The following is a 16476-nucleotide window of genomic DNA, read 5'->3' as shown; positions in this document are numbered from 1 at the left end:
GCGTGTTGTTAGCGGCAGTTTTTCGGTGCCAAAGGCGCTTTTACGCACGCAGGACGCAGAGTGAGTTGCTTATTCTCAGTATGTGGAGTTGCGCGCTGCCATCAGAAAACAAGAAGGTTTGATTCACAGTTGAAGTTTTTATTTTTCTGCCAAACTCTTAGGCGTTTCCATCTTTTCCGAATTGTATTCGGGAACTATAATATCCTGCCGCTCCACGCCGGATTTGACCTGAGGTCACGTCGACGTCGAAAGCTGCAGGTTAATCCCCAGGTTAAGCGCCGGTTGGCTTTTATTTTGGAATTTTGTTTTTTGGTGCGTTTGGAGTTCGTGCGCGCTGAGACGCAGAGCATCTCAGGTGTGGAGGAACAGGAGGAGTGAGGTGGAGGTGGAGAGTGCGTCTGATCGTAATCTGGTTTCCCACAGTCAGTTGTAGGGAAAAAGTGTGTCCCCACGTGGTAATCGGCTCAGATTTTGGTTTGGGGTAAAGCTTTGGGTATGTAGTTTGGGTGAAGACTGGGAAGTGATTCCTTTCTGCTCACCTTTCTTGTAGCATTAGACTGTATATATAAATTAATATTATTGGGGAAAATATCAACCCATGTTGAATTTGGTACAGTTGGATTGTCAGGTGTGTTTAAATTTGGGTGGTGCAGGTGGTTGGTGCATTTACCTCCAGTTCAAGGCTGCCTGTATCCCATTTTCCATGCACATCTGGAGTTGCATCAGGAAGGGCATCTAGTGTCAAACTTGCACCAAGTCAACATACGGACCAGTACCTCAAGCAAAACAGCAACAGCCAAAAGAACATCACGGTACCGACTCATCTCCAGCCACCTTTTTTGGTTTTGCTTTGGCCACACCTGTTACCTAGTACCCAATACCTGATCCTGTTTTTGGTATCACCACTGTGATTTCAGTCAAGCTGATGTGACGTGAAAACGCTGCAGGTTACTGATTGGTCAGAGAAAGTCATCACTATCACTGTGCATCACTGTGCAAGATGGGAGACAAAGACGTCCTGTACCAAGCCACGTTTTTAAAATATGAGCCAAGTAGTGCTGTTTGTGCTGTACTATCGATCGCCATAAAGAATTATAAACAGGCGTCATTGTTCACTAAAGCAGCAGCCAGTAAGAGCAATTCAGGCCACTGTCTAAGGTCACAGATTGAATGAAATTCCACAGTATAAACAAGGCAATGTGCTTGTTGCTTACATTACAGACAGCAGTGGAAATGTTCGAGTGGGGGGGAGCTATCATATCTGTTTGTTCTTGTTGCTGTTTAATATGAAGATCTTTTATGTTAATACAACAGAATTTTGTGTTAATTATTGGAGATCAAGTTTAGTTAACCTGGTGTCACCTCTGTCAGTTACAGTGTCTGTGACACCAGAGAATATATATATATATATTTTTTTTTTTAAGAATGAGGGTGAGTGCTTTTGGTCTTGCAGTGTATTAAAAATTTATAATTGCATGGATGGAAAAAACTAACTAATAATAATAAATACGTATATTTATGTGATACTTTCAAGCCATATCTACAAAGTACCCCCTTCAAACTATAACTTGATTGTGATTCCTCACTTGGTAGCTGCGCTGGATAAAAGTATCAGCTATGTTAATGTACAGTAAAGTAAGATCTTGGTGGAACCTGGGGTTTGGATTTTTGTAGTATTTGCCACAGCCACCAGATGGTGGGATTTAAACAATAAATTTATCTGACACACTGACTGACTTTTTAGGATTGAGAAACTGACTTTGCTGAGGTCCGTCTGCTTCAGTAAATCTCCTACCTGAGGTCTAACTAAGCAGCATGTTTCAGTGGGACCCCCTTCTACACCTGGTCTTTGTCTATGCAGTTATCCTGACTTTGCAAGCAATGACTTCCGTTTGGTTGTTTCAGTTGCAGCTTTTCTGTTACCCTGCAGAGTCTGGTCTGCTTCAGGTTCTATCTTGCAAAAAAACGATTGCGTTGACTTTATTTATGGTTTTTGCCGTTGTACTTGCTCATATGGTGGGTGAAGTTGAGACCTTGACCTTACTGGTGTGTATTGCTTTGAAGTGACTTCTAATTGGAGTTGGTGGGATATAAATATAGTGAACTGAATTCCTAATTTGTCCATCTTGTCTATAAAACACATAAGGAAAGTCTCCATCAGTGACATCAAACCAGTGTCCAAGTCTTTCTGGTTGTGTGTGTGCATAAATTTGGATGGAGGAGGGGGGTGAGCCTCCCAAGAGGTGTGGGCAGAGACCCGATATATCGACCAGGCAGCAGGAGCAGCACATTCAGCCTCCTGCCACGTGTGAAAGTTGAGGAGTCTCTCTGTCACAGCTCCAAAGATGAGTGGTACCTACCTCCATATCTTATGACTGCTCCCATTCTGCTCAGGGAGGTCGTATGTTGATTCAGTACAAGTAATAAAGGAAAGGTTTTAGCACTTTTCATGCCCCTGGAGGAATAATGAATTGAGTTGAGTTTCAGACTTGTCCTGATGTTATGAATGGAGGAGGAGGAGGAGGAGAGGCTTGAAACCATTTCACCGCCTCTAAGAACAAAAATAACATTTACTAACAAATGGCTTAAACTTGTTGTTGCCTTTGCGCTCACACTCTGGCTCTCTCTCAGGTTCTGCGCTATAAAACAGGAACATTATTTATTATAAATTTGGTTTTATTGGTCATATGTTGCCTTTATATGGCTGAGCGGTGCAGAGGGTCAGGCAGGGAGTCGGACTGAAGCACACAGGCTGCTTCCAGCCGGATCCTCTGACACGCCGGCTGTTTATACTGAGGTGGAAGGAGAGCTGGAGGAGAGAGAAGACACTCTGTGGCGACACAAAGGTCCGCCGAGCGATGGAAGTGAAAGCCCAAATCAACACCCCCGCCCCAATGTGTGTGTGTGTGTGTGTGTACTGTGTAATGAGTCAGCCCTCTGTCCTGTGATTTAGCACCAGATGTGACTGCTTCCTCTGTCAATAACCTGATCAATTTAAGAGCTGCTGCTGCTTCGATTGTCATCACATCATCTGGGACTGGACCCATGACTTTAGCTCTCTCTCTCTCGTTGTCTGAAAAAGGCCTTCTGATTTATATGACACACTCGGATGTCCTGGGATTTCATTGATTTGAAAAGCTAAATATGTGAACTTCAGATGTCTGTTCTTGCAAATGCACCAGGAAATTATGTAAACAAGAGCCGGTGGGGTGGTGCTGGTGGGAGGTGCGTGTATTGATCAGATATGTTTCATCATAGAGATGCTTTTGTCTTGTAACTATTCATAATATGTCAATATCACGATTGGTATTGCATGGATGAAAACTTTTATTTTATTATTTTTTAACTTACTTGATTAAAATAAATCATGAAATCTGTTACTTATCAAATCAATTTTATTTATATAGCGCCAAATCACAGCAGTTGCCCCAAGGCGCTTAATATTGCAAGGCAAAAGCCATACAATAATTACAGAAAAACTCCCAACGGTCAAAACGACCCCCTATGAGCAAGCACTTGGCGACAGTGGGAAGGAAAAACTCCCTTTTAACAGGAAGAAACCTCCAGCAGAACCAGGCTCAGGGAGGGGCAGTCTTCTGCTGGGACTGGTTGGGGCTGAGGGGAGAGAATCAGGAAAAAGACATGCTGTGGAAGACAGCAGATATCAATCACTAGTCAATCACTAATGATTAAATGCAGAGTGGTGCATACAGAGCAAAAAGAGAAAGAAACATTCAGTGTATCATGGGAACCCTCCAGCAGTCTAAGTCTATAGCAGCATAACTAAGGGATGGTTCAGGGTCACCTGATCCAGCCCTAACTATAAGCTTTAGCAAAAAGGAAAGTTTTAAGCCTAATCTTAAAAGTAGAGAGGGTGTCTGTCTCCCTGATCCGAATTGGGAGCTGGTTCCACAGGAGAGGAGCCTGAAAGCTGAAGGCTCTGCCTCCCATTCTACTCTTAAAAACCCTAGAACTACAAGTAAGCCTGCAGTCTGAGAGCGAAGCGCTCTATTGGGGTGATATGGTACTACACTCAACAAAAATATAAACGCAACACTTTTGGTTTTGCTCCCATTTTGTATGAGATGAACTCAAAGATCTAAAACTTTTTCCACATACACAATATCACCATTTCCCTCAAATATTGTTCACAAACCAGTCTAAATCTGTGATAGTGGGCACTTCTCCTTTGCTGAGATAATCCGTCCCACCTCACATGTGTGCCATACCAAGATGCTGATTAGACACCATGATTAGTGCACAGGTGTGCCTTAGACTGTCCACAATAAAAAAGCACTCTGAAAGGTGCAGTTTTGTTTTAATGGGGGGGATACCAGTCAGTATCTGGTGTGACCACCATTTGCCTCATGCAGTGCAACACATCTCCTTCGCATAGAGTTGATCAGGTTGTCAATTGTGGCCTGTGGAATGTTGGTCCACTCCTCTTCAATGGCTGTGTGAAGTTGCTGGATATTGGCAGGAACTGGTACACGCTGTCGTATCCGCCGGTCCAGAGCATCCAAAACATGCTCAATGGGTGACATGTCTGGTGAGTATGCCGGCCATGCAAGAACTGGGACATTTTCAGCTTCCAAGAATTGTGTACAGATCCTTGCAACATGGGGCCGTGCATTATCCTGCTGCAACATGAGGTGATGTTCTTGGATGTGTGACTCAACAAAGGGCCTCAGGATCTTGTCACGGTATCTCTGTGCATTCAAAATGCCATCAATAAAATGCACCTGTGTTCTTCATCCATAACAGATGCCTGCCCATACCATAACCCCACTGCCACCATGGGCCACTCGATCCACAACATTGACATCAGAAAACCGCTCACCCACACAACGCCACACACGCTGTCTGCCATCTGCCCTGGACAGTGTGAACCGGGATTCATCCGTGAAGAGAACACCTCTCCAACGTGCCAAACACCAGCGAATGTGAGCATTTGCCCACTCAAGTCAGTTACGACGACGAACTGGAGTCAGGTCGAGACCCCAATGAGGACGATGAGCATGCAGATGATCTTCCCTGAGATGGTTTCTGACAGTTTGTGCAGAAATTCTTTGGTTATGCAAACCGATTGTTTCAGCAGCTGTCCAAGTGGCTGGTCTCAGATGATCTTGGAGGTGAACATGCTGGATGTGGAGGTCCTAAGCTGGTGTGGTTACACGTGGTCTGTGGTTGTGAGGCTGGTTGGATGTACTGCCAAATTCTCTGATACGCCTTTGGAGATGGCTTATGGTAGAGAAATTAACATTCAATACACGAGCAACAGCTCTGGTTGACATTCCTGCTGTCAGCATGCCAATTGCACGCTCCCTCAAATCTTGCGACATCTGTGGCATTGTGCTGTTTGATAAAACTGCACCTTTCAGAGTGGCCTTTTATTGTGGGCAGTCTAAGGCACACCTGTGCAGTAATCATGGTGTCTAATAAGGATCTTGATGTGAGGTGGGATGGATTATCTCAGCAAAGGAGAAGTGCTCACTATCACAGATTTCGACTGGTTTGTGAACAATATTTGAGGGAAATGGTGATATTGTGTATGTGGAAAAAGTTTTAGATCTTTGAGTTCATCTCATACAAAATGGGAGCAAAACCAAAAGTGTTGCGTTTATATTTTTGTTGAGTGTAAGAGGTCCCTAAGATAAGATGGGACCTGATTATTCAAAACCTTATAAGTAAGAAGAAGAATTTTAAATTCTATTCTAGAATTAACAGGAAGCCAATGAAGACTTATTGTGGATTGGTGCTTGGACCCCATGCACAATAACTGAGAATCAATAGATGCCATATTCTGTATATCATAAAAAGTACCGTAAGTGATTAGACGCTGATTAAAGTCAATGTACCAGATCAACCCAAACAGCAATGTTATTTTACTTACGAAATGTATCATAGACTCAGGGTGGAACAATACAACGTGGATCGTGATAATCACATCATTGCTCCTATATCGAATCGTATAATTTTTTTTTTTTTTTTTTGAATGAGTAGCATGATGGCAGAAAAACTAATTACTGCATAGACGAAATAATAATCTCTTGCAGAAGAATTATAAGAATTATAAATGCTTTATAAAATATATAAAGAGGAAACAAATTTCTACATAATGAGTGGGAACAGTGATGTAATTATGTGTTGAATCGCAATAGGTGCATTGTATTGTGGAGCTAACGGAATTGTTACACCAGTAGAACTGCCACCTGGTGTCCATATGTGGCGTGTTGCATGGAATAATCTTATACCATTCCCTGTTCTTCCACCTGTTGGATCTTCTCGTGCCTCTGCAGCCACTCAATTTCAGTTCAGTTTCAGTTGATTCATTTTACAGGGCACCAACTCAGGACAGCGTCACCTCAAGGCACCTTACACAAAACAATTCAAAATGAATTAAAAATTTAAAAAGCACAATTAAAAAATTAAAACAAGCACAATAAAAGAGTAAAAATAAAAAAGAATTTAAAAAAGAATGCTAGCACAATATTCTATCCATGGGACAGAGTGAATAGATGTGTCTTAAGTCTGGTTTTAAAAGTCTCCACAGAATTTGATTGTCTAATTTACAGCACAGGGACACGATGAGAGAAAGCCCTTTGGCCCACAGACTTTTTCTTCACCCTGGGAACACAGACCAGTCCTGCATCCTGTGAACGCAAAACCCGGGCCGGTACATAGGGTTTAATTAAATCGGCTAAATAAGTCGTTGGCAGTCCATGAGCAACTTTATAGGCTAACAGCAGGACCTTAAAAGATGATCTCACAGAGATAGGTAGGCAGTGAAGAGATGCCAGAATAGGTGTAATGTGGTCAAACACCTGCGTATCCACGACCACCCAGCTGCACCTAGTGTCGGACCTGGTCAGTGCCGGGTTGGGACATGTTTAAGGATAGTGGCTTCTACGGCCTCTGTGGCTGGTTCCCACATGACTGTCTCCTCCACAGTCTGCACAGCTTCTCATCTCTCTGGTCTCTGCAGCTATCCACGTTTTTGGTCTCCTGGCTGTTCAGGAGCACAGTGGCAGGAGTACCTCATGCTGACAAACTAAACTTCTTAAAAAATATAATTCTGTACAGTCTTTAAAATACTTGGGAAAAGGAAAAAAAATGAAGTGAGGATCAGACAGAAATCTTCTTATGTATGGGCTCCCATCTCAAGATGTAACTGATGATTCCACTATGATTCATGGAGATTACATGAAAACATCTTGACAAACAGACATCAGTGAACTCTCATCTTGATTGGACTTGAAGAACTGCATGTACATCTTGATCTATTGGTCCATTTAGCTTGGGCAGAGTACTAATTATGGAATGATTGATCAGGCCTCGTTGAATCTGGCCTAATTGGATGTTCTGGGTCTTTACAGATCCAGACGAGTGCGCGGAGGGCTCAGATGACTGTCACATTGATGCTCTCTGTCAGAACACAGCAAAGTCCTTCAACTGCATCTGCAAACCGGGCTACAAGGGAGACGGCAAGCAGTGCGAGGGTGAGTTTCCTTCCTAATTTTAAATCCCACCCTTTTTATTGTCTTTTTTTAATCATCACCCCACTCTGCTTCAGGCTTCCTCCAGTATTGCATATCTGGTTCTGTTCATAAGTGTCTTGTTAAATGCATCTTTGTGTGTAAACAGTCAAACCATTCATCATTTAGTGGCCTTCATTCACCAAGGCCGTATTTTGAAGACACTCATTTAAAGGGAGGCCTCAGTTTGTCCTGTCACATTTAATCCTTGAACATGCACTTCTTGATACACCGGTGTTGGATATTTTCCAGTGATATAGAGAATATTAACACAGTAGCAGCACCTGCAACTTTGCGAGAGTTGCAACCAACATGTGCAGTTGATTACAATAAATGTATCACAGGCAGAAACTGAAAGCTGATGCAGCAGCATGATACTTTTTTAGACCACACATTTGTTCAAAAATGTTTTTTCACGAATGCCAATTAAAGGGGGTGGACTAATGAGGAGACAAGAAATCTCTCCTAAATGACTACTACATCCTGCCGAATTGATACTTTAAAGACGAGGAACTGGAAGTTGGATACTCAGTTATATTTCAAACCTCCCTGATTCGACTCACAAACAATAGGTCAAGGTTGGCATCCTCTAAACCTATGTTAGAGGGCTGCAAGATGAACTGTGAGAAGGTGATGGATCCACACACGCATGAACCCACAGAGCGCCTATTTTTACAGGTTGACCTGTTTTTGACAGAAAACGTAGGTCAGGTTCAGCACCCATTGACTCATGCAAGATGGTTGTGAGATGAACTTTTATCCCAAGTATCTTGGGTCCATAACATTTTGGTGTCGAGTTGTGTTGGGAAAGTTACAGGCCCACATGCATGTCTGTTTTTTCAAATTATTCATGTTTCAGATTATGAATGCATTATTAAATACATTTTTGTGTGTGTGTATGTATATTATGCACACACACACTCTCACCGGCCACTTTATTAGGTACACCTTTTCAATTGCTTGCCAACACAAACAGCTAATCAGCCAATCACATGGCAGCAACTCAGTGCATTTAGGCATCTAGACGTGGTGAAGACGACTTGCTGAAGTTCAAACCGCATATCAGAATGGGGACGAAATGAGATTTAAGTGACTTTGAATGTGGTATTGGTTGTTGGTGCCAGATGGGCTGGTTTGAGTATTTCAGAAACTGCTAATCTACTGGGATTTTCATGCCCAACCATCTCTAGGGTTTACAGAGAAGATATCCAGTAAGCGGCAGTTGTGTGGATGAAAATGCCTTGCTGATGTCAGAGATCAGAGAACGGGCAGACTGCTTGATTGGGTGACTGCACGATGCCGTCATGTCAATATGAACCAACATCTCTGAGTAATGTTTTCAACACCTTGTTGAATCTATGCTACAAAGAATTAAGGCAGTTCTGAAGGCAAAAGAAGGGGGTGCAACCTGGCACTAGCAAGCTGTACCTAATAAAGTGGCCGGCGAGTGAGTGTGTGTGTGTGTGTGTGTGTGTGTGTGTGTGTGTGTGTGTGTGTGTGTGTGTGTGTGTGTGTATATAACGTTTGGATATTTGATATAGGCCGCTGGGATAGGTTCCAGCTTCCCCTTGACTCTTAATTGGAACATGAATGAATGAATGAAATTTGATATATAGGTTCTGTAGCATCATTTATATAAATAATTTGTTGTTGTGCTCACTGTGTGCAGTGGTGTGTGTAATACACGGGACTGCAGGGTTGTACTCTGTGTGTGTGTGTGTGTGTGGGGGGGCAGCTAGGATTGTGTGCTGACAGAGAAAGCACGTGTGCACACAGCGTCATCCAGCTGTGCTGTGCTTTGAGGTAGAAGTGAGTGGAGGTGTGAACACACAGCCAGGTGCTGCCCCTGTTTTACCCCAGCACCCTCTCTGCAGCCACTTCCTTGCTGTTAATTAGGAGAAAACATGGAGGGAGACTAGGTGGACACGTGGGGCCCAGAACGTGTCGAACACACCGTTATGCCATCAAGAACGTGTCAGTGGCCCACTTCTAGAACCAGCACTGGAGCTCAGACTTGAGTTTGGAACAGCTTTTAACCTGCCTGTTCAAGTTTGATTTTTATCTGTGGTGCAGCTCTGATGGCAGGTAAGCAGAAGAGAGAGAAGAAAAAAAACAATACTCATTTGTGCTTAGCCTCAGGTCATATTCAGACCACAAACAACACTGTTAAAAAAAAAAAAATGTAACAGGCATGTTGCTCCAAGTACAACCCCAGTTCCAATGAAGTTGGGACGTGTGTGTGAAATGTAAATAAAAACAGAATACAATGATTTGCAAATCCTCTTCAACCTATATTCGGTTCAATACATCACAAAGACAAGATATTTAATGTTCAAACTGATAAACTTTATTGTTTTTGTGGAAATATTTGCTCATTTTGAAATGGATGCCTGCAACATGTTTCAAAAAAAGCTGGGACAGTGGTATGTTTACCACGGTGTTACATCACATTTCCTATATATACGAGGTCTGTCCGTAAAGTATAGGTCCTTTTTGTTTTTTTCAAAAACTATATGGATTTCATTCATATGTTTTTACGTCAGACATGCTTGAACCCTCGTGCGCATGCGTGAGTTTTTCCACGCCTGTCGGTGACGTCATTCGCCTGTGAGCACTCCTTGTGGGAGGAGTCGTCCAGCCCCTCGTCGGAATTCCTTTGTCTGAGAAGTTGCTGAGAGACTGGCGCTTTGTTTGATCAAAATTTTTTCTAAACCTGTGAGACACATCGAAGTGGACATGGTTCGAAAAATTAAGCTGGTTTTCAGTGAAAATTTTAACAGCTGATGAGAGATTTTGAGGTGATACTGTCGCTTTAAGGACTTTTCACGGTGCGAGACGTCGCGCAGCGCTCTCAGGCAGCGTCATCAGCCTGTTTCAAGCTTAAAACCTCCACATTTCAGGCTCTGTTGATCCAGGACGTCGTGAGAGAACAGAGAAGTTTCAGAAGAAGTCGGTTTCAGCATTTTATCCGGATATTCCACTGTTACAGGAGATTTTTTTAATGAAAGACGTGCGGGCGGATTGCAGCGTCGGCTCGCAGCCGCCGCGACGCTCCGCCACAGGAAAAACACCTCTGTTGGAAGACTTGAGGACAAGTTGGAACATCTCCAGCTGATAAACAATTTCTCATATACTCACTCCACTGAAAGCCATCAAAAGCCGCCTGGATTTTACAAATGGTTATCAACACGGAGGTGTTTTTCCTGTGCCGCCGCGCCGCATCGGCCGCGTCCCGACGCGCACGTCTTTCATTAAAAAAATCTCCTTTAACAGTGGAATACCCGGATAAAATGCTGAAACCGACTTCTTCTGAAACTTCTCTGTTCTATCACGACGTCCTGGATCAACAGAGCCTGAAATGTGGAGGTTTTAAGCTTGAAACAGGCTGATGACGCTGCCTGAGAGCGCTGAGCGACGTCTCGCACCGTGAAAAGTCCTTAAAGCGACAGTATCACCTCAAAATCTCTCATCAGCTGTTAAAATTTTCACTGAAAACCAGCTTAATTTTTCGAACCGTGTCCACTTCAATGTGTCTCACAGGTTTAGAAAAAATTTTGATCAAACAAAGCGCCAGTCTCTCAGCAACTTCTCAGACAAAGGAATTCCGACGAGGGGCTGGATGACTCCTCCCACAAGGAGTGCTCACAGACAAATGACGTCACCGACAGGCGTGGAAAAACTCACGCATGCGCACGAGGGTGCAAGCATGTCTGACGTAAAAACATATGAATGAAATCCATATAGTTTTTGAAAAAAATAAAAAGGACCTATACTTTACGGACAGCCCTCGTATATATATATGAGAGAGAGAGAGAGTCTCATCATGAAAAACCTTTCTTTTCAGAAAGAACCTGCTTAGTCACGTGGCCTTGTTTCTTGGATGGCCACCATTTAGTATGTGATATATTACATTAGACAGACACACACAATCTGGTCCTGAATAACAACAGCTCTGCGTCCTTTGAGAAGAAACCGCTGAAGGTCCAGACTCTTCAGGAATATGATCTTCTTCACATAAACCAACCGTATTTGTCCGGTCAGTCACTTTTTATTATCGCCACGCAGACTCCAGCTTTGCAGTCAGCGTGTGCGTGAGCCGAGCTTTGCATCGATGGAGCTTGAATGTCATCTGACTTTTATTACATCACGTCCCACAGCCAGCATTTAGTTGTTTCGGTGTGTGTGTGTGCGTGCGTATGTGTTCTCTCTCCTCATGTTAAACTGACTTGACCATCATTACACTCCGACTGTATGTCAAGATCTGTCCAGCTCCCCTCATTGACAAGACAACAGCTCATGACATGAATGCCAAATGAAGACAGATGGTGTGGAAGGAGTTGACCCCTAACCCTGCTGATTAGATATTGGTGCTGTAATTGTCTGGCTGTGTTTTCCATCAACAGGCATTATAGGCCACTTTGCCGGCAAGTGCCATTAGTGGCTTTACTATTCCTGGCAGCACCTGGAAGCAGCAGAGGCTCTGTTCACGCTGCCTCCATCCCTCACACTTTCTATATATTTTTGGATCGGGTGCATGATTTTAATACGAATGCCAAAATGTTATTGAAAGTCAAAAATCTTTTAAAAAATACACTTATTTATAGCTTACTTATACAGGCAGATGTCAGCTTTTCAACTGGGACTGATGCTAAGAACAGGTTTATACCATGAGACTCGCGGACAATCAAAGCATTGTCAAGAAAATGTTTTATTTATTGATTTATTTTAATTTTTATTAAAATCAATAAATACATGTATTTTTGTTGTTCTGTAAAACAATTATTTTTTTGGTATCTGTTGATGCAGCTATCAGATTACCTAATTTCATTTACAATTAACACTACCAAATTCTTAAAGGGGACATATTATGCAAAAAAAGAAGCTAACAATAATTCCTGTCTTTTTCAGTGAAAGCTTCAGTATGTAGTGTTTAATGTCATCTAGTGGTGAATTAGACGATTTCATTGTGTTGTCACCAGTCAAAATGTTGTTTTCTCTCACATTTTCACTTCTTTGGTGATGTGGATTCAGGGTACGTTGGCTTCTCTTGTCACTGGACAGAGGTGATGCCAATATCTTTTCAGGTAAATTAAGGTCCAAGTCTTTAGGATCCTGGTGCTTCCTGTCTTGCTGTATGGTTGTGGGACTTGGATGCTAACCAGTGATCCAAGGCAACGACTGCATGTCTCTTTGGAGGATCCTTGGGTACAGCTGGAGTGACTTTGTATCAAATAAGTAGTTACTAAGAGAGACTGGGATGAGGAGTATCACTTTGTGATGGAGTGTCAATTATGACATTTTGGCCATGTAGCTGGAGTGTTAAGAACCCCAGTAGCTGGAGAAGACCAAGGGGATGCCCATGTGTCACCTGGTTATGGCAGATAGATGGTTATTTTAGAGATGTGGGAATGGACCGCTTGTCTGCCTGGGTGGTTGCCACCTAAGCAATATGTTTGATTCTCTACTTCACAAAGAAATACTGGTTCTTAAACTTGTTAGCTGGCACCTGCAACTGGTAGTTAACTTAGAGCGGGTTCTTCATCTCTGCTCCTGGAGAGAACCTGTCCCCTTTTTTGTATATATATTTACTCTCTTGCTCTAGTCACACCTGGTCAATTAACATTGGTATTTCCCAGCTGTTGACTGGCTGAGCACACCTGACTGAGTTAATCATCTGTGGGTGGAGCAGAGAGTTGTAAAACATGCTGGGCAGGTGCCCTCCAGGAGCAGGAATGGAGATGCCTGGTGTAGAGAGGAGCATTGATTTTATTGTTAATTAGAGTGATTATCCACTAGGTGCCGGCCCCTTCCTTGTGCACCAGGTCCCAGCAAGATCGCATTCTATCCTGAGCAATCTCTACATTTCAGCCAGACCACTGATCAGCTGAAAGCCACTGTCATCTTGGTCGGCGTTTCCACAAGAATGTCTTGGAAAAATGTGAACTTCTGTCTGTACTGTCCATTAAACAATAAGTGGAAGATGTTGTGTATCATTTCAGTGTACGTCGGCTCCATGCGGGCTGTTGTTTGTTGCGCACGTCCTGTCTGCTGACGTACGGTGAACTTGCTTGTCAAACGGAGTCAAAAACCCAAAGCATTACAATAAGATAACTGCAATGAATCACTGCAAATCAAAGGGGCTTTGCTTTGATGTTTCTGCACAGACAAACCTCATGAGCTTTTACAGGATTAAGAATGGGAATCACTTCACAAAAATATCTTCACAAATTTCTTCAAGTGGTGAGTCAGAAATTTGTATGTGTCACAGGAATCTAGTTACGTCTCGAATAATTTCCTTTTTGAAGTTTTTGTTTGTTCGTGTTCATGTTACTAATAAAATTGCACGTTTGAAACAAAAGACAAGATCAACCAAAAACAAACAACAAAAAAAACAAAACAAAAATGAGTAACTGTTATTATAAGAATAGACGGCACACACAGAGATGGTCTTTTTAGGCCGGTGGCTCTCATGCAACAGCGACACTGTTACACGGCACAATCCTGAGAATACCACTTTTATTTTAATCAAGGGGTGAACAACATTTACTGTAATGCTGTTTACAGTTACTGGGGTGTCCACAACAAAACCCGCTTTTCTTTGTTGTATGTAACACACATTCTCCACAATTTCACCCAGTAAACATTCACAAATAACGTGATAAATCACGGTTATTTACACACATTTTAAATTTTTACAGTATATTTTTGAATAGTGAATTCTCAGTTTCTTCCCCAGGAAACAATCATACAAGAAAAACCTATAAAGAAAGCAAAACTTGTTTCATAGAGGATTATTTATATATACAGCATCAGTCAGAAGGTTGGAGATGCTTTCCTATTCAATTGAATGGGAAAGTGTCTCCAAACTCATACATCTATCTACACATAACAGTCCTTGGAATATATGCTATAAAATGCAGTAAGGGAATCATTTTGAAAATATAGTCCCCAAGGCAAATGTCAGTGCAAGTATACTTATTATTTAATATAATGCACCTAAATTATTCATTTTACTGCCAGGTTTTGGTTTAAAGGCAAGTCATGGGATGGATCATTTACTATAAAGCAGCTAAATTGTTCACAACTGTAAGATGTGCTTCTGTCCATCCATCTGTATGGCCAAACCTTCTGAGTCCTAAAACTCAAGAATCGTAAAGCTCTCAAAATGGAAATTTTTATATATCAATACTGAGAGGTCAAAGCTCTGCCTTACAAAAAACAAATAAGGCATTTCTGACATTTATATAGCCTTTTTTTTTTTTTCATTAGTTTGTCATCATCCCTTTATTGCGAAATCTCAAAAACTGTCTTATAACTTTGTTTCTAATTTGGCAAGGGCGAAATACACTCAACAAAAATATAAACGCAACACTTTTGGTTTTGCTCCCATTTTGTATGAGATGAACTCAAAGATCTAAAACTTTTTCCACATACACAATAGCACCATTTCCCTCAAATATTGTTCACAAACCAGTCTAAATCTGTGATAGTGAGCACTTCTCCTTTGCTGAGATAATCCATCCCACCTCACAGGTGTGCCATACCAAGATGCTGATTAGACACTATGATTAGTGTCGGTTTCCATATTTTTGTTGAGTGTATGTATCATTGACATTGTTCCTGTCTGAAAATCATATTTGTTTGGAAATGGTTGCCATTTTTATACCAAAAACAGCCAATTTTGGTATATGGACCCAATTTTCTTAAAACTGTCCAATAACATTTCTTAAAATTTAACAAGGGCACAATATTGCTCATTGACATTGTTCCCGTCCTAAAATTATTTGCGTAGATTTGTTCATTTGGAAATGGCAGCCATTTTTATGCCAAAAATAGCCATTTTGCTTTGGGCTTTAATTGCGTCGGTAACCCACAGGATGCTTAGCACTCTAGTTTTACTGAACTTCTGGTTTCAAGTAAGAAATGTATAGAGCCCTGAAATGCTCACATTTGTCACTATATGGAGACCAGAGCTGCTCAAGTGTGTGGCAACTGGCAAGGTCTCGACTGTTAATTAATTTGAGAAGTTATCTTTTGGTGAAAATAAGATGGGCTGACAACCAAAAAACAACTTACAGTTGTACTTGTTAATTTTATTGCCAGTTTTTGGTTTAAAGGCCCGTCTTGACAAGGATAAAAGACCTTTTACAAATCACTGTATGTCTTTTTTGAGTCAGTTGGACAGAAACGGACAGAACAGACAGAAACATTATATTTGTATGTGGTCATTTTGTTTTGAGTAGGTTGACTTCAAAAACAGAATATTAAATGAAACAAAAAAATGAGGTAAGCTTCCAAGATTTGAAAACTAGCCTAAAATTGATAGAAACAGCATATTGTACAGCAAAATCATATTCCTCTCCATTTCATTTTGGTAAGCAAGAAGCTTTTTGATCCGACTTTGAAGGGCTCTTTAGAGTCAGTGTTTTTAACAGGAGGCAGAAAGAGGTTCCATATGTTGATAGTACAGTATTAAATAGTATGCATTCCCTGAGTTGTGAAACTAGGTAAAGAATATACAATATGGAGTCAGATATTCGTTTAACAGCGAGTATCTTGCACACACAAACTTGCACATACCCCAGAATGTGAAGACACAAAATCCTCCACTTATTGTTAATTTGACAGTACGGATAGAAATTCACATTTTTTCCAAGACATGCTTGTGGAAAAGTCTATAGCAGCGTTCATAAAAGCCATCTTAGATTTCAGCACTGAGCAGCATTTAGCTGACCAGTGGTCTGGCTGAAATTTAGAGATTACTCGGGGTAGAATGTGATCCGGCTGAGAACCTCCTAAACAAGGAAGGAGCCAGCTCCTGTTGGATTGCTGCAGTCTGCAACTTGCCGATTTGCATTTAAAATATGAAAAGTACAGTGTTACTAGGGGAGCAACGACCACTACCTTTGCCCCCCCCCCCCCCCCCAGGACTAAACCAACT

The 16476-nt window shown here is 41.8% G+C and overlaps 1 protein-coding gene across 1 annotated transcript in view; it reads left to right on the top strand.

Annotated features, from left to right (window-relative positions):
* scube1 (signal peptide, CUB domain, EGF-like 1) overlaps positions 1 to 16476 on the top strand; it is a 122600-nt gene that overhangs the window by 403 nt on the left and 105721 nt on the right. The window contains 1 exon segment of the mRNA XM_034163749.1: positions 7377 to 7499. Coding sequence (XP_034019640.1) covers positions 7377 to 7499 — 123 coding nt within the window.

This window comes from Thalassophryne amazonica, chromosome 22 (genome assembly GCF_902500255.1).
Source record: "Thalassophryne amazonica chromosome 22, fThaAma1.1, whole genome shotgun sequence".
Taxonomy (NCBI): domain Eukaryota; kingdom Metazoa; phylum Chordata; class Actinopteri; order Batrachoidiformes; family Batrachoididae; genus Thalassophryne; species Thalassophryne amazonica.
The sequence above is the reverse complement of the archived record's forward strand: the minus strand, read 5'-3'. Positions and strand labels throughout refer to the sequence as shown.